This window comes from Condylura cristata, unplaced genomic scaffold, assembly GCF_000260355.1.
Source record: "Condylura cristata isolate star-nosed mole 26May11 unplaced genomic scaffold, ConCri1.0 scaffold00028, whole genome shotgun sequence".
Lineage (NCBI taxonomy): Eukaryota > Metazoa > Chordata > Mammalia > Eulipotyphla > Talpidae > Condylura > Condylura cristata.
In genome coordinates, this window is record NW_004567129.1 from 12,793,331 (window position 1) to 12,820,848 (window position 27,518).

The following is a 27,518-nucleotide window of genomic DNA, read 5'->3' on the forward strand; positions in this document are numbered from 1 at the left end:
GCCTGCTTCCATCTGAGGGAAAGGCCCATGCACGGTGCCAGGACCCCGAGTGGCTCCGACTGCCTGGGGGGGAATTCTAGACACAGGGCATCTGATGCGAGCCGGGCGCCCCATTCAGCGTAAATCTTCTCAGTGGCTCTGCTGGTTTCCATGGCGACCTGACAAGTGAAATTTTCCATCTCCGATGCCAAATGCCTGTGGATGAGGCAAAGCCTCCAAGGGTTACCAAATATAGACACGGCCCAACAGGCTCTGGGCTGGGCAGCAGAGAGGTTCAGGGTGGGAGCCGAAGCCTTCCTGCCCGGAGGCTGCCCCAGAGGCCTCGGGAGGTGGGCCTGGGACCTGTTCTCCTAGACCCAGGAATGGGCGGGTCCCAGCAATGCCAGGAGCTCTCAGGGGCCCAGGCTGGAGCCTGTGCCCGGCAGGGGGTGGCTGTCCGGGCTGGGACTGGACCCTGCCCACTCCCGCTACCTGCTGCCTGGGTCCTGTCTCTGAGCCTGGGCAGGACCCCTGCCTGCAGCTCCTCTGCAAGGGCCTCTGTGCCGGTGACTGGTGTGGCTTTCGTCGTTAAGTCCTGGTTGTATTACACTCAACCCTGACGGTACAGAGGAGCGGTCGCTACAACCACCACTTGTAGACATGCCCTGAGCCTCCAGCCGGGGGCTTGGCTGTGGAAATACACCCCAAAGACACAGGACTGTGCTCACAGTGACAGAGGGTTGCAGGGCAAGGGAGATTGTGGGGCTGTACCTGTATCCAACCTCTACTCTTTTTTTTTTAAGATGTATTTATTTTTGCCTGCAGAACTGGGGTACGGACCAGGGGTATGCAAGGGGTATGAGAGGATTCACCAGAAGGGAACAGAATAGGCAGATTGACAAAGTACACTGTTGAGGGGAGTGGTGGGCAAGACAGGAGAAGTCTGCCGTGTCAGTTCCCTGGCCAGGGATCGAACTCAAGCTGAAGAGGCCGCAGCTAGCTTCGTAGTGCTGCACTTTAATCTGTTGTGCCACCAGGGAGGGCCCCCAACCTCCTCTCTTGGGCCTATACGTTACATGGTTTATCTCATGTAATAAGGGTCCTTACTGCCCCACTATACAAGTGAGGGAACTGAGGCTGAGAGAGCCCAAGAGACTCGTCCAAAGTTTCACAGTCAATAAGTGGTACAGTGGGCCCTCCCCGGTGGCACAGAGGGTTAAAGCACAGCACTGAGAATCTAAAGCCACTTCCGCATGAGTTCGATCCCCGCCTGCCCCAGAGGAGATCCACATGGCACGGCAGACCTCTCCTGACCCGCCCGCTGCTCCCCTCAGCAGTGTACTTCGTCGATCTGCCTGTTCTGCTCCCCGCTCTGTCTCTGGTGAAGCCTCTCGCTGCCCCTGAGCCTCTGGCCTGTATCCCAGTTCTGTATGCACAAATAAATAAATCTTTAAAAAGAAAAATAAGTGGTAGAGTGAAGTTGTGCCTGAGCCCATGTCTGACGGACTACCAGGCCAGGCTTTTAAACTTCCGCTACCCCTTTGAGACCAGAACACATCAACCTGGTGTTCATGGCACCCAGCCCCTCAGGAATAAAGACAATGACCTCAGTGGGGAGGATTTTTATGGTCATTCTCTGATTTGGTGTCTTTGTCCTTTGGAGGACTTTAGAGGCTAACTGGCCCTAGACTTGGAAGTGGGGTGGGACAGGGGTACCCGTGGAGAATCAAGAAGGGAACAGGACCGTTGGTAGAGAGAGGGCATGAGAAAAGAGGGCCCGGAGAAGGCTGCATGTGGCTGGGCTGGTAGACACACACCTCCTGTGTGTGGGTGAGCGTCCAATTCGTATCCTTGGTGCGGGACAGGCAGGAGGCCTGCAGCAGGCAGCAGGCCGCCTCAGCAGCTGTATCTGCAGCCACCTCCTCAGAGATCAGCCCCAGCTGGGCCTGGGTAACTCGATCTGTAAGAATGTGACACTTGATTCTGCAAACAGCCCCTGTGGGCCAGGGAGCAGAGACTGTTTGCCATTCCAGAGTCACTCAGGACCTCACAGGCCAGGCTGTTCTGGGCAGAGACCCAACGCAACGCACTACAAACAGTCAGAAGTTCAGTGGGGCCTGCCCTTGAACCTGGCTTCTCACTCAGGACTCACCCCTTGCCCTGTCCCTGGGAGCTATCTAGGAGGTCCTCGGGGAAAGGACAGTAGTTTGAAGGTGTGGCACCCAGTAAGGAATCCTGATAGGGTGATTCACAGCTGGGAGAAACAACAGGAAAAGACCTTTTCTGGGTCCCAGCCACTTCCCCATCAGGACCATGTGAAGATGTCAGGGAAGTCTGAGTTCAGCAAAAAAGAAGTTCTGGGAGGAAGCCTTGATGCCTGACCCTGGTCAGCAGTCCCTCCTCTGTAAGGCTAGCTGGTAGTGCTCCGGGAGCGCCTTCTTTTGTGCTTTGGGCTGATACTTCTGGGAACTGATCTCCCCTTGCCTGTCTGGTTTCCAGAGACCCCACCCCCACCTGGACATCCCACTCTTTGGTGTGGAGAGGAAGTCATCATGCCAGCGGGGAGCTGGCCGGCAAACATGGGCCCCAGATGCCTCTGTTGTGTCCCTCTCGGAGGTCCCAGAGTGTGGTGGCCAGGTGCTTTCTTGCTGTCCCCCATCTCCTCTCCCCAGTACCCCCACTCCCCTCCCAAAGGGTCATTGTCTTGGTATCTTCAGTCTTGGCTGGCCTGAACTTCAATCCTGATGCCCTCTTCTGCTTCCTGCCTAGGAGTGTGGAGTCACCAGTGCCCAAGAGGTGGACAGCATGGCAGAAGGGCTGAGAATGTGGGCTCTGAACTGCCTCAGGCTGTCAGCTAGCTGACTCAAGGTGGGCTCCTGGTGTGTCAGCCAGCTGACCAGACATAGAGATCAGTGCCCAAGCCCAGCTCCCCTTCCTCAAGGGAGTTGGGAGCTGTAGAGGACTGTTGGGGTCGGGCAGCGTGGGGTGTCCAGAGTCTAGGCTGTGTGGGACCTGTGGAGTTGAGTGCCCAAATCCTGTCTCTTCTATGGGTCACGTGTTCACAAAATGGTGGCGGGGCCCGCCTGGGATGAGGATTTATTGTGTAAATGGATGTTCCTGCACCAAACAGAATGTCAGGCCCCGAGGAGCCTGCCTGCACATGTAGCTTTTAACTAGGTCGGGCCGGAAGGAGCCTCTGACGTTGGCCAGGCAGCTCAGGCTGCGCTCCGGGTCCTTCTGATGACGCGCGGCTTTGGGCGCCACGTTCAGACTCCACCTCCCGCCGCTCTGCCCTGGCGTGGTCCTGGGCCTTCTCGGTGTGGTGAGCACAGCGGCGGTACCCGAGGGACAGTTGTTGCTGTGTGTGAAGGGGCCACACGCGCCCAGGACATCGAGACGCCGGCGCACGCCGCAGCCCTCGGAGCTCCAGGAGTCCTGTGCGCAGGCGCCTCTGGACAGCCCGGACTTGCCCCTGCAGGGTGAGCGAGGCCCGCCGAGCTCAGCGTCGGCTGCCGCTCCTCGGACGCGTTGTGCACTGAGTGGCTGCGAGGGTGCATCTCTCATGTCCTCAACCTCAGCGGCCATGGTAATTCTGTGGGGTGCTGGAGGGAGGTGGCAGGCGCCGCGGTAACCATTTCACGGAGTGTGTGTGTGTGTGAAATGTGTGGGGCACCTTAAACTTACACATCCCCGTCAGTTACTTTTCAATTAAGATGGAAAGTGTTTGAGTATAAAAAGTAAGTAACGCCCCCACACGTGGCCAGATACTGTGTTACCCTCAGAATTCCCACTCCTTCCTCACGCCTGGTAGCTCGGTTCACCTAGATAGCACTGACCGGGAGGAAGGACCTAAATGTGGGCTCAAACGGAAACCCTCGGAAGAAAGCATGCTAGTGAACCTCTGTGACCTTGAGCACAAGCAACGCAAGAAAGAACAGAGAAATTGAACGTCATCGAAATTCAAAATTTTGTGCTTCCCAGGACCCCATCAAGAAAGGGAAAAGGCGTCACATAGAACAGGGAATATTTTGCAAATCAGATGTCTGATAAGACTCGTCCCCAAGAACCCTTGCAACTCAGCAATGAAAAGACCAAGAACCCAATTTAAAAACGTCCGAGGGTTTGGAGGGGCGTCTCTCGGAAGCAGGTTCACCAATAGCCACTGGGCGCGGAAGGTGCTGGGTGCCCCTCGGCAGGGACGGGCTCACGCCCGCCGCCCACCCACAGGGGCCGTCACGGGAAGTCAGGTCGTCAGTGTGGGGGCTGTGGGGAAACCAGAAGCCCCTAGACGGCGGGTAGGAGTGTGCGGCTCTGTGGGAGTGGCGGGGGGCTCCTCCCAAGAGAGACACCGGGTTGCGTTATGTCCTGGGCACTCCTGGGAAGCCACCGGGTAAGTGACCCTGTGAGCACACAAAGCACCTGCGGATGTTCCCCAACCTGGAAGGACCAGATGAGCGCCAGCCGATGGAAGGGTCGAATGTGGTACCTGCAGGCTGTGGAAAGTTATTCGGACATAAACATGAACAAAGGGCAGATGGACACCGCCGCGTGGTGGCCCCCGAAAGCGCCACGCCTCGTGAAAGCCACACGTCGTGCGAGTCCACCTACGGCGTGTCCAGAATAAGCAGATCCGTAGAGACCGTGGCGTGCTGGTTGGAGGGGTTGGGGGAGGGGAAGGGGAGTGGCAGTGGGTGTGGGGTCTTTTGGGGGTGATGACAATGCCCTGGAGTTAGCAGTGACTGATGAATGACTTTGTGAATACACTGAAAACCCATGAATTGTTTGCTTTAAGAGTGAACACGACATGTGAATTATATCTCAGTTCAGCTGGTGTTCTCAAAAAAATCCTGTTAATGACTCAGGCAGAGGGGCGAGGACCCCTAGCGTCCCTGACACCCCTTTCCAGCCGTGCTTGATCAGCGTGTATTGGGGGCATGTGGGGAGACCACCGAGGTGGGCACACGTCGCCAGCAGGGCAAGGGGCTGTGTAGGCCCTTGGCGGGGACACATGCCACAGGGAGACCCGAAGGCGCCTCTGGTTCTGCAGCCAGCTCAGGGCTTCCAGTGCGCAGAGGCGGCTCTGAAGGAGCATCTCTGCCTGAAGAGGAGGAGAATGTCTGCTTTCTAAGCATCGGGTGACGCCGACACACGGCCACAAGGCCACATTTGTCAGTGTGAGCCGTCTCCTCCATGGGCCTGTCCCCGCTTCCTCCCGGTCCTCATTCGCAGGGAGGAACCTGCCTTGAAGGCCGCTGGGCTGGGTCTTGCGTCTTTCCCCTTAACAGACCGAAATAAAGACCAGGTGTGTTTCATGTCCTGGGGTGTCACGGTGTGTGTGCACTCACAGCTCCGGCCGGGACTCCTTGCGCTGGTCCTGGGCGGTGGCGGGGCAGAGGGGTCTGCAGGGAGCAGCGGGTGAGCTTGTTCCCACCTGCAGGGTGCTTGCTCCCTGCGGGGACCCTCCCCTCAGGGAAGAGTCTCCCTCACCTGCCCCCCTTTGACAGGTTTGTATTCTCAGGGCGAGGACACCTGGTGACGTCAGGTCCCTGTGCTTCCTCCACAGGTACCAAAGGCTTAGAGTGCTCTCCTTCCACTCCCACCATGAACTCCTACTTCTACAAGTTCATGATCAACCTGCTCAAGCGGTTCAGCAGTGAACGGAAGCTGCTGGAGGCCAGAGGCGCCTTCATCATCAGGTCAGCCCGCAGCCTGCCGGCCCCCGGCCCGCTCCAGCCCCTCGCTCTTCCCTCTGCCTTCGCTTGTGCTCTTAGGAGAAGCTGGGCATCCTGGCCTCTCTGCTGTAGCTGGCGCTGCCAGCCAGGGCAGAGGAGCTTCGCCAGCCATCTTCCCAACAAAGGAATTTGCCTCTCAGCTGTGAGGCTCTGTTTCCCGCGAGGTCAGCTGTCCTGTCAGCACCCCGTGACGGCGTCGTGGGAGGAAGGCGGCTGGCCTGGGTGGGCCGGGCCCCGGGCTGTGCGAGGGGCCAGCCACCGGCTTGGGGTTTGGTCACGTCAGTGGCAGCTGTGGCTCCCGCAGAGTCATGTCAGCCCGCCCTGGGCACCAGCCCCAGGCTCTCAGGGCTTCTAAAACTGTCACCACCAGTTGCCTGTTACCCCTGTGCAGAGTGTGACCGGCGGGTCACGGAAATCTCGGTGGGGCCCGGGCCTCTCCAGGTTCCCCGGCAAAGCCAGGCAGTGGCGTTTTCCTCAGGGGTCTCAGCTGCCCCTGGCCCCTGGCCCAGCCCTGGTCTGTGTGAGATGAGAGGGGGCTTGGGCGTGGGGATGAAGGCGGGGCCGCCCAGGGTGCTGGAGAGCTTCTGCACCCATCTGGTCCCAGGAGGTCCCAGGCCATCCTGAGGGGCCTGGGGGTGAGGGAGGAATCCGGGCAGAGGGCTCAGCCTTGCTGAGCTTCAAGGCAGGAACAAGCAGGGAGCGTTCACTTTGATAGAAACCAGAGGGTGGGCGAGGGGCCGGCCTGTGCAGGGGGGTGGTGTGGCCTGATCCTGCCTGTAAAGATTGCTGTGCCGTGGGGACAGTGGGTGGACAAGGGGGACTGCTTGGGAGGCTGCTGTCCCTGTGAGGGCCGGTGGGGGCTGGGAGAAGCAGCAGGATTCCAGAGTTGGAAGGAAGTAGAACTGATTAGTGACTGAGTGCATGAAGGGCGAGGGTGAGGGAGTCCTGTGAGCAGCTGGGTGGGTGGTGGGATAGTCCCTGAGAGGGGAGCCCCGGAAACAGCAGGAGGGAGGAGGGGCCCAGCCTGGTTTAATTGCATGGAGAACACCAAAGGAGAGATGTAGAAGCAGTTCCATGCTGCATCTCAATAGAAGGCCCCAGGCCTGAGACACTAATCTAGAATTGTCAGCACCCACATTCAGTCCTTCCTCACTTCCTCTCTCCTTCTTTTCGCCCTCCCCCTCTCCCTTCCCTTGCTTATTTGCTCGTTCATCCATTGGTTTGTTCAACAGATTTTACTGAACACTAACCACACAAGTACACTCTAGAGATTTCTGCCCTGAGCTGCTTCATTCTTAGGCAGTTAGAATGCGGTAAGAAGAGCCTGTTTTACAAGGAGCTCCCATGTGGGTGAAGAAGGAGAAACCAGGGAAGAAGGCTGAAAAGGACCTGCTTGGTGGAAGGAAGGAAGGGAAGTGGGGTTGGCAGTGAGGGGATGAGGCCTTGGGGTCTCCTAGGAGCCTATTTAGCCATGAGGTGCACTGTGGGAAAGGGACTGACCCCCCACCTTCACCCAGATTTCTCTGAGGGAGAGGAAGAGCCACAGGACCTTCCTCTGAGGCCTGAGGATGATTTTGAGGGTACCCTGAGGACAGCCTAAGTTACAGGGAGGGACAGAGAGATGAATGAACATCAGGAGCACAACATTCTTGCTCTTGGGAAAGAAGGGCTTCTGTGGTACCCAAGGGCATGGCCATCCTGTGGGTTTTCTGAACAGGCTGCTCAACCTCAGCACTCTCTGCCTTGGGGCGGGGTCATTTTCTGTGGGCTGCTTGTCCTGTGCCAAGCAGGGTCTTGGGCAGCATCACTGGCCCCTCTGTGCTAGATGTCAGGAGTGTCTCATCCACCCAGTTGGGATATCAGAAGCGTCTCGCCAGTATCTCCTAGGGAGCAAAAATGGCAGGTTCCAGGGGACAGACAGGGATTTTCACCCTCATTTGCCAAGAAGACCTGCACAGTTTTTCCTTCACATCAAGTTGGACAGTGCTCTGGGGATTGAAGTGGAGGTTCAGTGTAGGGTGAGCTCTCTCCCACCCTCCAGGACCATGAGTGACGGTTAACTTTATATGGTTTTCTAAATTGCAAAGTGTCAGCTCTTTTGAAGAGCCTCCTTGCCGAGAAATCAGTGGAAAGAGAGGCCTTTGGAAAAGGACATGTACCTGCCTTTCTCTCTGGAGGATGGGCTCATGTGGGGTTTTCTAGCCTCATTAGCCTCCCTTGCCTTGTCAGGCATGTTGCACAGTAGCTCAAGGGAAGAAGCAGCATCCCGGGGCAGCGCCGAGCAGAGGTGTGGATGCCCCAAGCTCCAATCTTCTCCCCACCCACAGGGCCCTGAGAGTCCATAAAGCCAAGGTCCCTTGCCTGCCATGTTCCCATGTATAGCCCCTGGGGCACTGAGGCTCTCCGCCTCTGCAGTGTCTCTGGGCAGCCTGTTCTCATGGGACTCCTCATTTTGCAGAAGGGAAATGGGAGGAAGCCATGTGCCCACCCAACTTGGTTAGAACTGAGCTTCAGACCCCTGCCCTCTGCTAATGGTGTAGCCACCGTATTCCCCTTCATGGGGGAAAGTGCTGAGCCAGCGGCCTCGAGGCCCCAAGCACACCTGAGGCCCCATTCCTTAGCAGCCCATGAGTCCTGGGCCCATGAGTCCTTTTTTCTGCATTTCTGAATTGACAATAGCTGCTTCGCAGGGGCTCACACACCTGGGCTCCCCATCAAGGCCCAGTGGGCATACAACCTGGCCTCCAGTTTCATTCCTCCTGGAACAGAGATCTTCTCATCCTGGGTACTTGCACCAGTAGGTTGTGATGGAGGAACCTTGTGTCTGGGCCCCTCACACTGTCTCTGCTAGTCCTGGGCTTCATTGTCTGGCCTATCCCAGAAGCAGCTTCTGGTACCTGTCATTATATGTTAGAGCAGACAGCCACCTGGCCCAGCTCTCCTGGTCTTGCTGGCTCTGTGCACCTGCTGCCTGCTCAGCCAGCCTGCCCCGCCACAACTCAGGTCATGGTCCAGGCCACTGGGCTCCCAGAGCAGCCAGCACTGTATGAGATGCAGAGGTGGCCTGAAGACGGGTTCTCTCAAGGGTCATGTGGTCAGGCAGCTTGCTGGGGACGAGGACTCCAGCTTGCCCACCTGCCCACCTGCTTTTGATTTATTTTCTGATTTTCTGCTGACAACTTTAAAGAGGGGCATGGTAATGGTACAGGCAGGCGACCAAGGTGCAGTCACTGGCCTGATAAGAAACACAGTAAGTGATTCCTTCATCCTCTCATTCAGGTGGTGAGCACACTGTAAGTTGTTCCTCTCAACCCCCAAGATTGAGCTTTGAGAAAGAAAGGAAAGAGATTGTTCCGGCGAACCAGTTAAAAGCTGTTATTTCTGCAGTTCGTGTGTTTAGCTCAGACTGCTCAGGCGCTGCTGTCTGTAGAAGACAAAGGCATCCGGAGTTCTGGAAGACAGACATCTGGCAGGGGGGCTCAGCGTGGAGGAAGAGGCATGATTTCCCTCAGGACTCGGAGCGTTTCCTCTGCCATACATGGCTTTCCCAGGCCGCCCCTCCATGGGGGAGTGGGAGTGGGGCTCCCCAAGCCCAGCCAGGCCCTGGGTGGGTTGGCCAGCCGGTCGGTGTCCATGTGGCCTTGTTATCTGGTAGATGGAAGTGTTTAGACTCTTGTGGAGGTTGGAGAGACCCAGTGGCTCCGAAACCTCATCTCAGCCAAACTCACTGAGACCTGCCCCGGATCTGGGCCCTTTTCTGGGCTGCAGGAGTTGAAGCCCACCCAGTCCATAGGGAAGAGGGGGTTAGGGTGTAGGATTGCTGCAGGGGGGCTGTTCCAAGACTCCCCCATCTGACCTACCTCCTTTCCCCCTCCCTAGGACTGTCAGGATGGATCTCCCCAGGCACTCCAAAGCCAGATAAGAGTGGAGCTTCTGGAATCACAGACTTGGGTTCAAGTCCTGTTTTTAATTTGATGGCCTGTGTCCAAGCTCATTTTGCTCTGGCTATAAGACGATAATAGTGCCTGCCTTGTCGTTTTGCAGAGAGGTTACATAAGCTCTTCCGTGTGTTAGGGCTCTCAGCACAGCTTGATAAAGGGGAGCTGTTCTGCCTCATGATGAGGCCTTAGCCTCCCATGGTGGTCTGTGGGGAGGGGGGAATGCAGGGAGAAGACAAAGTAAGTGACGTTCCTGTGCCTGCAAGCACTCACTCTGGGGCACCAGGCTGCCTCCCAGCACCCAGGGCACCCACCCGCAGCCCTGCCCTGGTCCATTAAAACAACTCTACCCCAAGTAGGTGTTCGTGTACATTTCCCTCCCCGGCATCTTCCCATCCTCCTGCCAAAGCAGGCAGAACAAGCGCAGGGCTTGTTTGCCCATGAACCGTTTCACTTATACTCCGTAGAAAGGGAGAGGAGGGAGCAAGCCCAGCCTCTTTGATAAACTGTGATATGAACTCCAGTGTAATCCAACAGCTGTGATCTTTACAAGGCCTGCTTCTGTGCTGGGAAGTAAGCAGCCCTGAGCACGCTCCACTTGGCCGGCCAAGATGGCCCTCTGGCTCCATCAGCTGTGCCTCCCCCTTGTCTTCCTCCCGGCTGCCTCCCAGAGAGGGCCTGACAGAGAAGAAGGCTTCTCTTTAGTCAGCCTACCCCAGCCAGCCGAGCTGACTGTAGATGAGGCCCCCCATGCACCCTCCCAGGGGAAGGGGCGCCCCTGAGATGGGGGGGACATGTGAAGAGAGTGGGCTGGAGTCTGACAGGGGGAAGAGGAAGGAGTCCTGAGGCTCCTTCCATGCAGCCCCTACCCAGAGAAGCCCGGCGATAAGGCTTCTGGTTCATTCTGTCCTCCTCTCACCCCGAGTCAGGCGTGTTTGCCTCTTCCATCAAGTAGATGCCCGTATGTGCCCTGACTAATGCTGCTCTCCCCTCCCCCAGTGTCCCCAGTTTGCATAAGGGCCCCAGTTGGGGGGTGGCAGTGGAGTGAGGAAGTGATTGGCTGCTGGGGTGGGTGGTGGGGCCGGGGAGCCCGGCCTGGGAAGCCTCTAGAAACTGGACTTGTTTTTAATTGCAGGGGCTGTGGGGGAGGGCCTCGCACGAAGAGTCTCTCTTTCATGCCGTAATTGGGAAATTCCACTTTGCTGTCCTTGTACGTTCTGCCTGGGAGACAGGGCCAGCTCACACCGTCCAAGCCCTCTCCACCCCTGCTCCCCTCCTCACCCTGCTTCCTCCAGGTCTTCTGGGCCTTGGGAGATACCCTGCCTGTCTTTGTAAGTCACCTTACCTTCTTGGGGTCAGGGAGGAATTGGCCAGGCCCCCCAAAACCCTTTGTGCTGATGCTAATGAAAGATGAATGGGAATAAAGTAGCCAGGCCCAGATCCCTGCTTCAAATGGCTTTATAGAAAAGCGTGCTTTGGGGCCCTCCCTGGTGGCACAACAGGTTAAAGCGCAGCACTATGAAGCTACCGCAGCCACTGCAGCTCGGGTTCCTTGGCCAGCGAACTGACCCACAGGGCGCGGCAGACCTTGCCTGTCTTGTCCACTGCTTCCCTCAGCAGTGTATTTTAGTCAGTCTGCCTTTTCTGCTCCTCACTGCCTCTGGTGAATCCTCTCATCCCCCACACCTCTGACCTATACCCCAGTCCTTGTAAGCATAAATAAATAAATCTTAAAAAAAGAAAAGAAAAGAAAAGAAAAGAAAGGCATGCTTTGCCTCAGGCTGCCCCCCTTTGTCTCCAGCCCCCCACCCCCCCCCCCCCCCCCCCCCCCCAGCTTTCAGGAGAGAGCTTCAAGAGGTCCCTTTCCAGGGTTCTCTTCCTCTGGCCCCCTTAATGGGTTGCATTCATTTGCTCAGAATAAAAATAAATTGCCTTGACAAATATGCAGCAACCCAAGTCTGTCTGTTAGAAGAGGCCCTGACCCATCTACCCAGAATGCAGGTGGGGTTTGATCTTTTATTAGTTTGTAGCCATATTGATCGGGCCCCAGCTGAGAGGAAGGAGACAGTACATTGAGCGAGGCTTGTCAGTAAGAAGTTCTTCCAAGGAATTTTCTTATTTCCCTCTTCGAAGAAGCTTCTCTTCTTGCCAGCTTTAGGTAAGTTGCCCAGCTCCTTGTGTGAATCTTCTGGAACTTTCCACAGTCATCCTCTTTCCCCATGGGAGAGTAAGGAAAGGGGGCTTTTTTGCAGTTGTAGGATGGGACCGAAGTTTGTGGCAGCATCTTAGTTTTGTACAACCCACTTTTGGTGCTCATTTCCTAACTGGAGACAAGGCCGAGGGAAGGTGGATGCAGAGAGGCACGTTCTGACATGCCAGGCAAGCCTGCCTGGGCAGAACAGCCTCCCAAAGTGAAAAGGGGGCTTTAGGAAGGCCAAGGGCCAAGCTACCCAGAGAGCCCAAACCCTGTCTCCTCACGTGGCCAGCTGCCAGGTCCCAGAACCTCAAGGAACCATCTATGTCGGGTGGGGGTGGCTTGCCTCGCTTCTTCCAGGCGGTCCCCACGCTGCCCTTGCGGAGCCTCCTGTCGTACACACTGGCATCCCTGCAAGAAGTGATGTCTTTTCTGGGTAAATGGAAACCACATGTGACGGGCCTTGCTAAGCCAGGCTGGGATTAATTAGTTCCGACAGTGGGTGTGGGGGTTGGAAAGAAAGTACTGGCCAGAGGGAGCTCGTCCAAATGTGTGCTGGCAGTCTGGGAGCTTTAGAGGGAAGGGTACCCCCTCTTTCAGGGGTCCTATGGTCCTCCTGGATTTCAGGGGGGTGGCAGATCATGCTTCCCCTGGCTTTGAGCTGGGTTCGTGGGAGGCTGGAGGGCACAGGTGAACCTGGCAGGAGGAAGCCACGGGGCTCAAGTAGTCTTCACCCCATGGAGCCAGCCTTTCAGTCCAGACCCCGAGGGGGGGAAGTGAGGACTCAGGAACATATGGGTGCAAGCTCATTGGCACCTATTACATGGCGCGGTAGACTTGCCACAGGGATGCTGGCACCTGCTTGGATCTTTCCAATGTGACAAACCCAGAAGCCAGTAGGGCTGGGGCTGGTCATCAGGATCGCTTGCCAGGGGTTGAGAACTTGATCATTAATTTCTTTTTTTGAAAGATTAGTTTATTTATGTATACAAGAACTAGGGTACAGGCCAGAAGAGCGGGGGGGGGGTGAGAGGCTTCACCAGAGACAGTGGGGAGCAGAACAGGCAGGCCTATTACTGCTGAGGGGAGCAGAGGCGAGTCAGGAGAGGTCTGCTGTGCCACGTGGGTCAGCTCCCTGGCCGGGGATCTAACACGTGCTGTAGTAGCTACGGACAGTTTCATAGTCCTGTGCTTTAACCCGTTGCACGCCCAGGAAAGGCCCCATCATTAATTTCTTCCTGATGCTGGAGAGGTGGTTTCTAAATGTAATCTGCAGCACTCTCTGAGAGTGACTGTTCCTTACCTCAGGACTCCAGGAAACTAACAGTGTGACTTTGGTAAGTCAGACAGCTGGGTTGATTGGCAAGTGGCCAGTGAGTATCCCAACACAGCCTCTTAACAAAGGGCTGCAGTTCAGAACTGACTTCTATAGGTCCTGTCCATCTTCAGGAAGGGCTGCCAGTGAGCCAGGACAGACAGACGGGCGCCCTTAGTTTTAAAAGTGCCTTTAAACTCCTTCTCAAACGGCAGTGACAATGGCCCTGTATTTCTCAGGAAGCTCTTTTACCCTGGTCTCACTCCGGCTATCTTTCCTGCTCTTGCAGGCCCTATGTGCTTCCCCTCTCTCTCCCTATAAGTTGCTTCTTTTAGGGTAGCCATGAAGATTGCACAGACACGCACACACACACCACCTCGTCTTCAGAAAACACCCAGAAGGGCTTCCATCACATGTAATTTGTGAAAGGCTGCCCAGACCAGCTGCTCCTTCCTCCCAGAAAGGAGTTCCCGGCTCTGAGCCCACATGATGGTTGAGCCTCAGAGGGGCCTGGCCAGGGCAACCTGGGAACTGAATTCTGCTTCAGACAGTGAGCATAGGCCCATGTGAAGTAGGGTACAGTCCATGAGGGCAGAATGCTGTCTGAGCCAGGCTGCTGCGGCCCACCCAAGAAGCTCTTGGGATTTGAAGTGGGTATGGAAGCTTACTTTGAAGTTTGCAGGTCCATTCCCAGGAGAGTGTGGGCTTTGGGTCTGCGGCTGTTGCCTCGTTTCTTAAATGCCCCCGTAGTGCCAGGGCCTGGCATGTGGTCCCACCCACCCAGCCCTAGTATTGGGGTAGGACCTGTGGTATTGGGGGGAGTCCTCCAGGCACCCCAGAGCTGACGCGTTTGGTTGTCTTCCAGTCTGGGTGTTAGAGGCTACTTGGGAAAAGTGCCCGATTTCCTGTCTGGAATGTGCTTTTCCTCAGCCCTCACTGGCAAGAAACTACTCTCCTGTGGCATCCCCCTTGCTCCCAGCATGGGCCATTAGGCCCACAGAAATTCCCCACAGAGACCTGTCCTAAGGTGGCCTCCTTCTCCTCTTCTGGGACTCTCATCCTGCTGGCTGCCACCTCTCAGGCAGTGCGAACTGCTGAATAAATCTTGTGTCCTTCCTGGTCTTCGTTTTCAGCCCCCCACCCCCAGCCTCTGTAGACTCTGGCCCATCCATTATCCTGGGATATTTCCGGTCTTTGTTTCCATGACATAATCTCATTGGATCTGCCCGGCACTTGGACAGTGAATGTCTTTCTTGGTCTAAAGCTCCCTTTTAACTCTTGCTGAAGAGGCTGAGTCTCACCATCTCCTTCCTCCTGGAGTCTTCGGGTTTCCTTCTGGTTGGTTGCCGTGGCCTGATCAGCTGTGCTGGCCTCCTGTTCCGGAACTGAGCCGAGATACCTCTCAACAGTGCTGCAGAGTCATTACTCATTTTGTTTCTCCAAGGTGGTTGGTTGGTTTTGTTTTAAGACTTATTTATGCATAGAAGAACTGGGGTATAAGCCAGAGGTGCGGGCAGTGAGAGGATTCACCAGAGACAGAGTGGTGAGCAGAACAGGCAGATCTACTGAAATACGCTGCTAGGGTAGCAGGTGAGACAGGAGAGGCCTGCTGCGCCGTGTGGGTCACCTCCCTGCCTGGGGATCAAACTCATGTCACAGTGGCTGGTGAAAGCTTGATAGTGCAAGACTGAGCCCCTGCGCCACCAGGGAGATGCAGAGTGGTTAGTTCTCATGGGCCTGTACTGTCTGTCCTGAGCCTCGTCCCAAGCCCCGCCGATCATATAAATGGAATTGTTTTCTTACTGCAAGGGTGCCACAGGCCGTGGCCCCCAGCATTATTGCGCCACATGCCCAGCTCTCACACATGGCCCCTCCCCTCAGCTTGGGGCCATCTGAGCCTCCAGGCTGCTCCCCAGGGAACTGCTTCTTTAGGTTGACAGTGACACCTGTGTCTCATTCCACCCCCAGCTTTGTCATCAGTAGGCCTGCGGCCTTGGGTGGGCCCTCTGCTCTGTCCCAGACCTGCCACCTGCACATCCACTCCCTCCCTGTCAGTAAGAATAGTCCAGCAGGCTGAGGGCTCCCACCCAGCCCTTCACGTTGCTTCAGACAACACGTCTCGCAAGTTCTGCTACGTTCCGAGAAGTTATGACTTGATTTTCCTGCCTCTTAGAGAAGCCCCTTTCTTTCTTCAACCTGTCATCCTTTTTTGCTTCAGAGTCCCTCACCTGTCTGGTTCCTCGCCCAGATAGAGTCAGGTGGCAGGCAGCCTTACCTCCCTCAATACCTTGATTCTCACAATGCCTTTTTAAATGTAAATTTTAAGTGACTGCACAGCTGACTATTAAACAGCGCATATCCTAAGCATACTACAGTTCAACTAATTCTTGCTTTCTACCCCCTTGTCAGAAGCACAGAAATCAAGGACATCTTCAGTGCTCAGGTGACACTTTCAGGTCACCTCCTGCCAACTGTCCCTTCTCTCTTCCTCAGAGTAGCCACTGTCCTGACTTCTAACACTGCAGGCCCATTTTTCCCAGCTTTGAACTTGATATAAATGGGATCATACATTTATTCTCTTTTACAAAGTCTGGCTCCTGTTACTCCACCTTATTTTGTGAGAGTCATCTGTGTTAGATGTAGCCGCTCACATTGCTGTAGAATGTTCTGACTCGTTTCTTTTTTTTTTTTTAATTACTTTATTTATGCATACAGAACTGGGGTACAGGCCAGAGGTGCAGGGGGTGAGAGGTTTCACCAGAGACAGAGTGGGGAGCAGAACAGGCAGACCTACTGAAATACACTGCTGAGGGGAGCAGTGGGCAAGACAGGAGAAGTCTGCTGCACCATGTGGGTCACCTCTGGGGCAGGGATCGAACTCATGCTGAAGTGGCCGTGGCTAACTTCATAGTGCTGTGCTTTGACCCCTGCACCACCTGTGAGGGCCCTGACCTGTTTTACCACTGATAGGCATTTAGGTTGTTTTCAGTTTGGCACTATGGTGCATAAAGCTGCCATGAACCCCTTTTCCCACGTCTTCTGGTGAAGAGGTGCATATTTCTCTTAGGAAGAGAGCGGGGAATTGCTGAGAGACTGCATGCTTCACCCAAGCTCCCTGTGTTGATTTCAGTTCCTGAGGGTGGCCTGAGTGTTCTAACTGCTGACACCTGCAGCAGCCACGTCTTTGATTCTCTCCGTCTCCGTTCTGACATGGGGGGAGCGGGTAGTGGGGTGGAGGGCTACCACCTTGTGGTTTGACTTGCATTATCCCTGAAGACTGAGGAGACTGACTGGCCTTTGGACAGTGCAGCCTCTAGCCTTCCCCAGACATGTCGTTATCTCCTCTGCTCCGTGACACACCGCACTGCTCCCTTTCCAGCGCCTTCCGACCAACAGATGTTCTTTATTTTTAAAGTAGTCCAGGTGATCAGTTTTTCTTCACAGTTAGCATTTTTTTTTTTTAAACTATTCTGTGGTGCTCTTTCAGGGGATTAGGAGCTCATGAGAATTAGCTCACGAGCACTAACCACAAAGCTGCCTGTTTCTGACTGATGTTTGTTAAGTGTCCCCAGGGAGCTAGACACCCAGTACAATCCACCTAAACCCCCAAAGCAGAATCTCCTAACTCTGGACAGGACCTTGGGGGCCACCTAGTTCAGCCTGCGCCTCCTGTGTAGCAACAGATTGTTACCTCCCCTCTTCCCACCAGCACCGACAGAATCCAAGGGCCTTTGGCTCCATTGGCCTGCAGCCTGGAGTTGGGTCCCCCTAACCTAACTAAGGAGGTCAGCACTCCTTGGGTGGCAGGTGGCAGGAGCCTGGTCAGAGGCACCAAAATATGCGAGAGGCAAACTAGATTATGCAGCCAGACCAAGGCCGAAGGCAGCCGGTGCAGGAACTCGGTGTTTCCCGGCGGCGCCCCCTGTCCTCTCCCAGTTGTGTGTGCTCAGCCTTGTTGTTTGGTCTCTTCAAGTGGCAGAGACCCGGCCTCCCCGTCATGTGGCCATCACACGGCCCTGCGGGTCACGCTCTGGGGAAGCTCCGATGGGCTCACAGCAGTGGAGTCACAGACCCCCTGCACGGTAGGGGAACGCGGCAGTCCAGAGCAAAGGGCCTGCTCTTCCCAGAAGGGGGTGCGGCGGGGGCCGAGGGCCACAGGGCTTGCCGCACGGCTGCCCTCCTGAGTAGCCAGCATCCATGGCGAGTGAAGAGGGTGATCATCTCCCGCCCCTGATGATCCTCGGGGCAGGGGGGCGGTGAATGGCAGCCCAGGGGAGGGCTCAGGGGACTCTTGCAGCTGGAAACTGCAGTATTAGGCACTCGGGACCGTCTTTGCAATAAGCAGCATCGCCTCTTCTGCCACATAGAGGAGGCAGGTGGCCATAGTTACAGAGCTGGGCCTCACCTGGGCACCCCCTTGCCTGTCCCTGGGCCCCTCCCATGTGGCACCCCCCTACTGCTCCCACAGCTCCTGTGGAAAGCAGATGTTCGGGGGTACACTGTTACTTATTTCTGCAGAAGAGTAGCAGAGAAATCCACTGAGTGACCCTAGACTTGACTCCAGTCCTCTGCTCCCTACCTGGACCCTGCTCTATTCTGCCTCTGATTATACCTGACAGAAAGCCAGTTCTCACCTCCTGTTGAAACAAATAAAGGTAGTGTGGTCAAGGACAAGGATGGAGTCACTAAAACTGAAAAAAGCCTGCCATAGCACCTCCGTGGCCAGCCTCCTTCCTGGGCAGGCCCTGTCTGATGGGCAGATGCCCCCCAAAGCCTGGCTCTTGCCCGTCCCTCGCTCCCCCAGCCTTCAGCAGTAGCTCAGCACTTGTCTCACTGGGCCCATCACTGTGACTGGAGAGCCCTGTGCCCTGATAGTCCTCAGATGCTAGGGGGGAACAGTTGATTGTGGTTCTGGAGCCGCAATCTGAGGGCCAGGGTGCTGGGGAGGCTGACCCAACCAGTGTCCGTGCGAAGCAGACCCCACTGCAGACTCATCATGGTGGCAGCTGGAGGGACACCCCACTGCTGTCCCAGCAACCAAATCCTCCAGCCCCTCCAGGAAGGAGGACAAGAGGAGCATGGTGTGTGTGTGAGAGAGAGAGGCAGAGAGAGACCCGAACCCACTGTGGGTCTGGGTGGCAATGGGAAGTTTCTGAGGAATCAGCACCCCCCCACCCCCCACTGAGCCCTTCTCCATGGCTGCCTCCCATGTGCCCCTTGCCAGAGGCAGGAGTTGTCTGCTTTGCATTCATGTGTGGGGTTGGGGGGGCAGCCCAGCCCCTCTCAACAGGCTCACCAGAACCTCTCCCCACACACCTGCCCCCAGGTGGTAGCCTAGGGCCAAAACTGAAGAGGCCAGTCTGGATCAGTGCCCAGCGGCCTGAGGCACCTTAGGATCAGCTCAGCTGCTTCACACAGCTGAAAGCCCAGACTTGGATTTTTCCAGAAAATGTTTCCTGAGTTTGGCGGTCTCCGTCCAGAGACAGGGCACCAGGGCTGACAGGAGGGGGCTGGGGAGGAAGAGTCTGGCTACCTGGCTGGGGGAAGAGCATAGCTTTGCCCTCCACAGGGACTGCCTAGAATGCTAGAATGTGGCCCTGAGCAAGCCCGGGCGCCTGCCCGGGGACGAGCGTGTCTTCACCAAGGTGGCAGTCTAGCGACACAGGCCAACAGGTGACAAGTGACTCGGACCTGGGCCCCAGTGCTGTGATTCATGCTTGGCAGGGAACCCAGGGCGGGGGCGGGGGGCACTCAGGTTCAGGCTTGTGGGAAGGAGGGTGCCCCACGGCTCCTGCAGAGCCAGGAAGCAGTGACCTGGATCCGATGTTTTCTCAGAGCATGAAAGTGCCCTAGTTTTCCCTTTCCTCAGGCTCAGCTGAAGCGACGCCAAGAACTGGCTTTTAAAGGCTGCCTGAAATGCGGTGTGGAGCCAAAAATCTATAGAGCCAGTGCATTTGTGACCTTGCTGAAAATGCTTACTGAGGAAAATCGAGGGGGTGGGGTTCGGGATTGGTTTGTTTGTTTCTTTTTTTAAATTAAAAAAAAAATCAATTTGGCCCTCCTCGCCCCACCCCGTCCCTCTTGGCCCCTTCTCTTCCTGCTGCTCGACTCCTCTAAGCCCCGCTGCACCCATTCCTCGTTCAGACACTTGTCCACACCTCCCCCACCTACCATCCCCTGTGTGTTAGGATGAAAACTAGCAAGTGGGTAAAAATAAGGAGCCTGGGTAAAACCCTGGAAATGAGGCCACAGCTGTCAGGCCAGGCAGGAGCCCTCTGCATCTGAGGACGGAGCTGCAGGGAGCAGGCACGTGGGCCCACCCCATGAGGATAGATAAGCAGGCAGATCCCCGCTGCGCCCCCCGCCTTGGGCTCCTGCCGTGCCGGCCCAGAGAGGGCCAGGAAATGCCCTTTGTCATCAAGCTGACCTGTCCTGGTCCCATAGGCAGGGCCACCGCTTTGGGCAGAGCAGATGGCTGCCCTCCCAGGGACAGTCACAGACACGACTCAGCCTTCTGAGATGCTCTGTCAAAGCACAGGGGGTGGCGGTGGGGGCATGCCCAGCCTGATGGAGGAGTCCAGGAAAGCTTCTAGAAAGAAATGCTATCTAAGCTGAGCCCTAAAGATCCAGGAGGAGGGCTGGGGGGCAGGGCAGGGAGGGGAAGGTGTCTCCCACATCGTAAATGGTTTGCTGAGAAGCACGGGGACCAGGGGTCTGGCTGCCTCCTACCCACTGTGGCCCGAGCGGGTCCAGAACTCTCTCCACTGGCTGTGTGTGTGCACAGTCCCTGGGAGGAGAAACCAACGGCAGAGGGCAGAGACGTGGCCACCCTGGAGCCTTGGGGGAGGGGGGGCGGTGCATAAGCCTTGAGCCCTAAGAGTGCCTCAGCCAAGGAGGGCTTGGGAGCGGAGGCCACACCTGCCCCAGCACCTCTGTGCTCCCAGGACTCTGGTGACTGGAAGGCAAGGGGTGTTTGGGCCGAAGGGGCCGCTTGCTGCTTCATCCCCTGCAGCAGCCGTGGCCGTGGCCGCAGGCTCCTTCCCCTACCAGAAAGCACCACAGGCCAGTGAGTGGCTCAGGAAGCTGGATGAGGGATGGCTTGGCTACTTCATTCTAGAAGGGACCAGCAGTTTGAGCAGATAGTCTGGACTAAATTTAAAACCTCCGCTGCAGACGTCCCTGCCCTGACTTGTTTGGCTCTACAGGGCAGCCTCCAGCCAGTTAATTCCAGATGCCTGGGAATGCAGCCCGCTTGTCTTAGCCCTCCATTTATTTCTCCAGGGCAGAGTCAGCTTTTTCCTTCCTCCCACGTGCACTGAACCCCTCCTTCCCTGACAGGGGAAGGCCTGCCTCCTTTGAGCCCCTTTCCTGCAGGAGCACCCCACCTACATCTGTCCGTAGCCCCTGGCCCTAACAGCTGGCAGGTTCCTGGAGTTACCTCACTTCCTTCCTGCTGTTGAAGCCTGGGCAGCCGCCCCAGACCAATTCCTTCTGCTTCTCCCCCGCCCCCCCTCCCCCCCAGTAGCAGGGTCACTGGTTTCTCAGCTTTTCAGCTGTGCACCCCGTCTGTGAGTATTTCCCGTCCCCTGACCCTCCACAGGAAGACTTGTAATCTTCCTGTCTGGGGAACCCTGAGGGGAGGGGCCCATGGGGAATCCACAGGCCCTTCTTGTCTCTGCCCCCAGGCCTCTGCTCCCCCTTCTGCCTGTGGTGCCTGAAATAGCAACAGGAGCAGCCTTTGCGCCCCCAGCCCCACCCCCCGCAGCCCAAGGTCACTCTCCCCCACGGGCCCTGGGCTGGTGTGACCCAGCAGCTGCCCGCTGATGTCTGTCCCACTCGGCTGCTGAGATGAGTATCTGTAATTACAGCTCTTGGAAGGCCGCAGCTTTCATTTCATTTTTGTGGTGTTTGAGAAAAGTTCCAGCCTCTCTTCAGATGCTCGGTCCCCCTGGGCCGACCACGGGCTGCTGGGCCATCACACACAGCCCCCAGGCCCTGCAGGACACCGGGAGAGGGGCCAGGCCACAGAGACCGGTCAGGAAGGGAGCAGGACCATGGGCCTGGACCCGTGTGGGGCTGAGGGGCGGGCGGGCGGGCAGAGGCGACGCCTGGCGGGGGTCACTGCTCTCAGAGCCCCGGGCAGGCCCCCCGAGGGCCCCCCTGGCAGCCGACCTGCTGTGATTGTGCCTCCACTGCTGGCGGCTCCCAGGCTCCCTCGTCCTTGGCCTTGACCTCGCCCTGCCCCACCCTCAACGGCCACCCAGAAAGCAGCCCGAGACCCTCTGGGCCCGGCCTTGGAGGTGTCTGCATGAGGCAGACTGGCTTCAGGAGCAGCAGCCAGGGGCCTGCCCCGCCCAGCGAGAGGGATGCTCACCTCTCTGCGTGGGGGGCGCCCCGACACCCCGCCCTGAGAGAGGAGGCCCCCACTCTGGGGGAACACGGGCTGCGCCTCCATTGAGAGGATGCCCTCCTGCGCTCAGCCTCCCTGGAGTAGCGCCCTGCCTGAGCAGCGCTTGGCCTGCTCTGTGCTCGTATTATGCTAATCACCCCAAACAGGCAGACTCTGGAGGAGGCCGCCTGGTTCTAGATGAGGCCTACGCCTTTGAAGCAAAGAGCCGCAGCAGCTAAAAATATCGTTTCCCGGCTGTTGATCCTCTCATTTGTAAGATGCATGTTTCCATTGTCAGATCTGGAACTCTGCAGCCCCACGCGCAGCCGGAAGCCCCGCCCTCTGGGCTGCCAGAGCCCTGCTCCCCACTGCTCCCCTGCTCCCCCTGCTCCCCTGCATGAGCTCCACGGGCAGCCCAGCATGCCCCCCAGCACGCCCCCGAAGGTGGACCGTGCAAAATGCCTCCTCATTCCCTGTGAAAAGTGCCACTTACGCCAAAACAGAAGTTGAAGGAGCACAGAATAGTAGAAATGTGAAGGCCCTTCACAGCCACCTCCTTCCCCTGAAGTAGCCTCTGTTCCCAGATTCAGAATTTCCTTCCCAAACTGCATTTGCATTTGTAAGTCACAGCCAGGGATGCTGTGGGTGCTGGATGTGGTCTCCAGCACCGAATTCAGGCTCAGAGCTATGCTGCCCCCTCGGCCCTGAAGTCCAGGGCTTGTCTCCAGCCTCTGGCCACAGCCAGGGCTCAGGCTGCTCTCCCTCGCTCCCCAGGCCCACAGCCATGTGCTGAACCCCAGCCACACAGACCCCTTCCGTGGAAGTGGCTGTCTGGTCTGCTGGGGAGGCGGTGCAGCAGATGAGGACAGGCCCCTCATCTCTGTAAGCGAGACCAGGGGCCCCTCAGGCCCCTGCAGGACTCTGCCCCAGAGAGACTTCCAGGTCGCCTTGGGCCCCGTGAAGGTTTCCTGGCCTGGAAAGGAGCGTTGAGTTGGAAAGCCCGTTTCATGCATCTTCGGATGCCCAGAAAATGAACTCTCATGAAAGGAAGTGTTTCAGCCTCCTGCAGGGGTGGAGGGGTGTAAAGAAGAGGGGCCCCTTCCCTGTGGCACAAGGGGTCCCTCTGTGCCCTCATTGGCACCACTCCTGTGGGGGCCCCCGCTGCTCCCCCTCTCCCCCAGCCCATCTACTCTGACCTGACCTTTTCACCATTCTTAGGAGCCTGGGCAGTGAGGCCGCTCTGGCATCTGTGTCTTGTCACCCGCTCACTGCCAGGCTGCTTCCAGCCCTTATCTCAGGCCCTCTAAGCAGGTCCTTGTACAGAGTGGTCCTGGTCATGGAATTACATAAAACTCCCTGACGAAAATTGTCTCCAGAATCAGAGACAGTTATCTTCTGTGGAAACCAAAGGTAGCCAGAAAGGCTGGAGAACTGTGTGCCCGAGGCAGGTTGAGGTCCCTCCCTGAGCACCTGAGGAGCGGGACTGAGGGGAGGGTGGCAGCGGGCAGGACTGGATGAGACTTGATAGGGCCCCAGGGAGGGAAGCAGCCTGGCCTGAGCACAGCTCTGTAGCTCACCCTCCGGGACTGCAGGGACAGCCCCATTTCCGCCTAGAGGCTCCACCAGGGCTCTGGGCATAGCAGCTCTGGGCTGCAGTTTTCAGTCCTGGCTGTGGGAGTTGAGACGGGGTGGACTGGGCACGGCCTGCGGTCCTGAGTCTCCCGGTGACTCCCATGAACAGCCAGGATCAGGGGTCTCTTGGTGAGGGGTCTCCTGCTGTAGGGTTATTGTGACATTTCTGGTGGGCAAGGGCACTTGTGTGATAGGGACTGATGGCTCCCTGCTGAGAGATGTGGCCTCAGCCCAAGGTCTGCATGCTAAGGCAGCTCCTGGGAAACAAATGGCCGCCCCTGGACAGCACCCCCTAGATCCTGGTGCTTCTGTTACTTACGGGTCTTATTCTTCAGGCCACCGGTTAGCTTGATTGGGAAATCGTCAGAGGTGCAGAAGTGGCCTTATCTGGTGCCCAAGCAGACTCTACCTCAGGCAACCCTATGGGAGGCCACAGGTATGGGGGTGCCTCCATCCTGGGCATTGGAGCTGTAGGAATCCTCAGGTGGGTGGAGAGAGGGGCTGGACCAGAGGACAGGTCTGCGTCCTCCATAGGTGACGTGGTGTGGGGCTGTTTGGCAGAATGGAACATGAATTCTCCTCATGGACTTGATACGCCCACAGACGACCCTCGGCTTCAGCTTCTTCCTCTATCTGTGAGGCTGGCTGGGAGTTGGCAGGGCTTGGGGGCCAGGGAGGCTGGGCCAGGACACAGCTCACTGGACTGGGAGTCAGCCTTAGGGGAGCATGGAGCCTCTTCACAGGGGGTCCAGTTCTGCCGGGAGTCTGAGCCCCGCCTGGGCGGAAACCGTGCTTGGGAAGGTGGTGGGGAGATTCTGGAGCTTCAGATGGGAGAAAGGTTCTGTCGGTGGCTCTGATGGTCACCCTGGGACTCCCAGGCGTGGAGCTGGGGATGCTGTGTCCTGCTAGTGTCACTGGGCTAGCAGCCATTCTATCAGTGTCACCTCCCCGACCTCAGGCAGTAGCTGGCCTGGGACCCTCACCAAGGATTTGCTTCCTCACCAGAAGCCACTTCTGCTTCTGGTGTGAAGCCTCATGGAGTCATCCCGTAGATGCCCCTGGGTTTGAGTTTGGGTCCTGGCTGCAAGCTGTGGGCACAGCTTCTGGATTCTGCCCCTGCCATCCCCTTGGAGATAACCATCAGCCAAGTGGGAAGAATGAAGTGTAGGCATGAGTCAGATGATCCCAGCCAGGTGTGCTATGTGGCCAGTGTGGGCCTGTCACCCACAGAAGTAGGTGACACCCAGTGTGAAGGAGCCAGTTTACAGATCCACCAAAGGCTGGGACCCACTGGAAGGTTCTGGAAAAATTCAGGCTCTGGCCCATCAGAAGGCCTTGTATCTGTTGCCAAGGTGCATGCAAAGCATGTTCCAGAAAATGCAGGTCTGAGCCCCTGTGCCCACTGAAGTACCTGGGCAGCAGCTGTGAGCTCAGGTGCTGGGTCAGGCTGACCAGACGGGGTGTGGCCAGGCCTCACCTTCATTCTCTGAAGTCACACTGTCTCGTATTACAAAGACTTAGATCCCTGAAGCTGCTCAGTGTAGAGCAACCACAGACAAATGTCAGTCTGGCCATCCCAAGGAGGGAAATGGCGATTCTGCTCGAAGGAAATCCCCACCACAGGAGCTGCAGCTCAGAGTTCTCCGGTGTGGGTGTGTGTCAGCCTTTCCAGCAGTTGATTGTCATGGAAACAGCAGGGTTCTCTTTAGTGCCTTCCCTGCGGCTTTCACTTGCTCTGAGTTTCAAAGATAAACTGTCACAGGCCCTGGGTTTCCCTACGAAGGACCTGAGAGCAGGGGGTGATGGCTCCTTTTGCCCTCTCAGCTTCTTGGCCTTGTCTGCTTTTCCGTCCAGCCCTGAACACCTCAGTCCTGAGGCCTTAACCTGCTTATCTGGGCTTCAGAGCCTCCAGCACGGGGTCACCCCTGCCAACCCCACTGATCAGCCAAGTTCTGGGGCTTCTGCATATGAGGTACCTGGTGCAGCGTCTTTTCTGCTACATGACCCGGAACCTCATCCGGACATCAAATGCCTGTTGGGTCCCCTCAGAGGCCCCTCCCTGGAAATTCTGGGGCAGTGCTTCAAGCAGAAACGTCACAAAATCCCTTCTCTGGCTCAAAATCCATGGGGCTTCCAAGGCCTTGGAGCCTGTGTTTTAGATTCAAGCTTCAAAAGATTCCTTCAAAGCATGACCCACCACCTTGTCCCTTCTGCTGTTTCTTGCGTGTTCAGCCACTGTCCCTCTCCCTGATGCCCCTGGGGACATAGCCCCGGTGGGCTTTGGGACTCTGCCTTGGGCTCTGGGGTTCTAGGGTGACAAGAGGCTCAGCTAGTGGCCCACAGATGGCGCTCAGCAGGGTGGGGGGGGCACATAGTGTGAGGATGTGATCTTGGGGCACTGGCAGGGGCTGAAAGGCCCTCTGGAGTTGGGGATGTAGACAGCCAGAGAGAAGGCCCCAGGGGTCTAGAAAGGAGTCTGAGTGGACAGTGGGCACTGTCTTGAGCAGGTGGCAAGGAGCTTACGGAAAATGAGGCCAAGCAGGCTGTGGGTGCGAAAATAACCTCTGTTCTGGGGAGCAGACAGTGCCCTTCATGTAGCAAGAAGGGCCTCCTGACCCCACTGGCAGTAGAAGCCTCCCCAGGATCTGCTTCCCTGCCAATTTGGTCCCCAAACCCCAAATTTGGGTGAGGGGCCTGCTCCACACGGGGGTTGAGGCAGGCAGGCTCCATGTGACCCTGAGATATTCTGGATACTTCCATCCACCTGGAAGTCTTGAGGTAAACCAGCCCAGGCTCCGAACCCCTGTGCCCAGCGGGTTTGGGGTCTGTGACCCTAGAAGTCTTCTCTTAAGCAGAGGGACAGGAAGCTAAGTGGACAAAAGGGCCCTTTCTCCCTCATTCCCACCAGCTCCCAGCCAGACCCAAAGAACAAGTCTTGGCGTCTCCTCCCACCCTGCTACTGCCCTCCCCCATCAGAAACTTTTAAGTGTATCAGACACACCGACTGCATTAAACACGATGGATTCTTAAGGGCTGAGTTGGCAGGGTTACCATGGCTGCCTCTGCCCTGAGGGGCACATTGCCGAGGACTGATGGAAATAAATAAAACAGATTTACAATTTTCATACTTGGGCAGCAGAGAGCTGGAAGGAAAGAGGAGCGAGGGGGCGGCCAGGGGCGGATGCAGTGAGGCTCCGGAGCTCTCTGGACATAGGCGGCAAGGCCACTCCTTGCTCAGCCCTGTGCGCTCTCTCTTTAAATTCCTAAAGGATCCCAGCCGTGGCAGGGGCTGGGTGAGGTGGAGCCCTTTTCCACTGGGCCTGGCTCTGGCCTCTGGGTTAGAGGCTGACGTTGCTGTGAGGTCACACTCAGATTTATTGGCTCTGAGACTCCTAGCAGTGCCCAGGAATGCACCCAGGTCCGCTGCCCCAGGGATGCTGAGGAACCCAAGACACCATTTAGCACCAAAGGACAGGAAGAAAGGCCTGTCCCTTGCTGCACAGTCTTGGCGTGCTCAGGAGGCCAGAGCAGCAGCTGGGTTGGAGATGAAGGGAGGAGCCCCAGCCAGAAGACGAAGGGGAGGACCCTGAGCTGGAGCACCCAGGCAAGGGAGAGGACTTGGCGTCAGAACGCCTGCTCAAGACGCCTCTTCTCTCGTTGCCCGCTGCTTCCTGGCACAGCCCTGATGCCCATGTTCAAGGCCTGGGTCTCCTGCCCTGCGATGGGTCTAGTTTCTCCCTAAGAGAGAGCTTGAGCCAGGGCTGCCTGCTCGGTGACCCTGCAGAGCCCCCACTGAGCTCACAGTTGGCACTAGTCCCTCCCCAGGGCACCCCACAACCAAAGGCCTGAGCACACAGGCAGGGTGCACGCGCCCAGTGGGACTGGTCTGACTGGGTGGGAGACTGAAGGTGCCAGGTAGCCCTGAGGCCACGTAGTGGCAGGAAGGACCCAGTGGGTCACAGGGTTGGGGGGGCTCTGGGAGCTTTTAGGACAGACCTTTCTGTATCGGGTGAGGCCCTTCCCTGGGCCCAGCCCACCTGGGCGTGACAAATGAAATGCGCTGCAGGGCTGCCTGTGGGGTGGCACACACAGGTCGGTTCCCAGATTGTGTGGGCGGGAGGATCTGGTCCCGCTGATAACACAGAGAGGGACAGAGAAGACCCAGCCTGAAGCATGGCCCTGAGGCTGGTTCTGTGTTCTTGGTCCATCCAGGGCCTGCGGGACTGTGGCCAGCGGGACCAAAGCAGGAAGGGACTGGACAGCCAGGCGGGAGGAGGGCGCGCCCCACCGCTGTCTCTCAACACTGGTATCTCTTCCCACTCCCAGCGGATCCAGAGCC

General features: G+C 57.1%; 1 protein-coding gene across 1 annotated transcript in view; it reads left to right on the forward strand.

Moving 5' to 3' along the window:
- Window positions 1-5,548: 5,548 nt before the first annotated feature.
- The window catches only part of LOC101630090 (protein VAC14 homolog), a 31,192-nt gene continuing 9,222 nt past the window's right edge, over window positions 5,549-27,518 (forward strand). Inside the window, exon 1 of the mRNA XM_004690196.2 lies at window positions 5,549-5,675. Coding sequence (XP_004690253.2) covers window positions 5,581-5,675 — 95 coding nt within the window. The 5' untranslated portion in view covers window positions 5,549-5,580. The remainder of the gene's footprint in view (window positions 5,676-27,518) is intronic.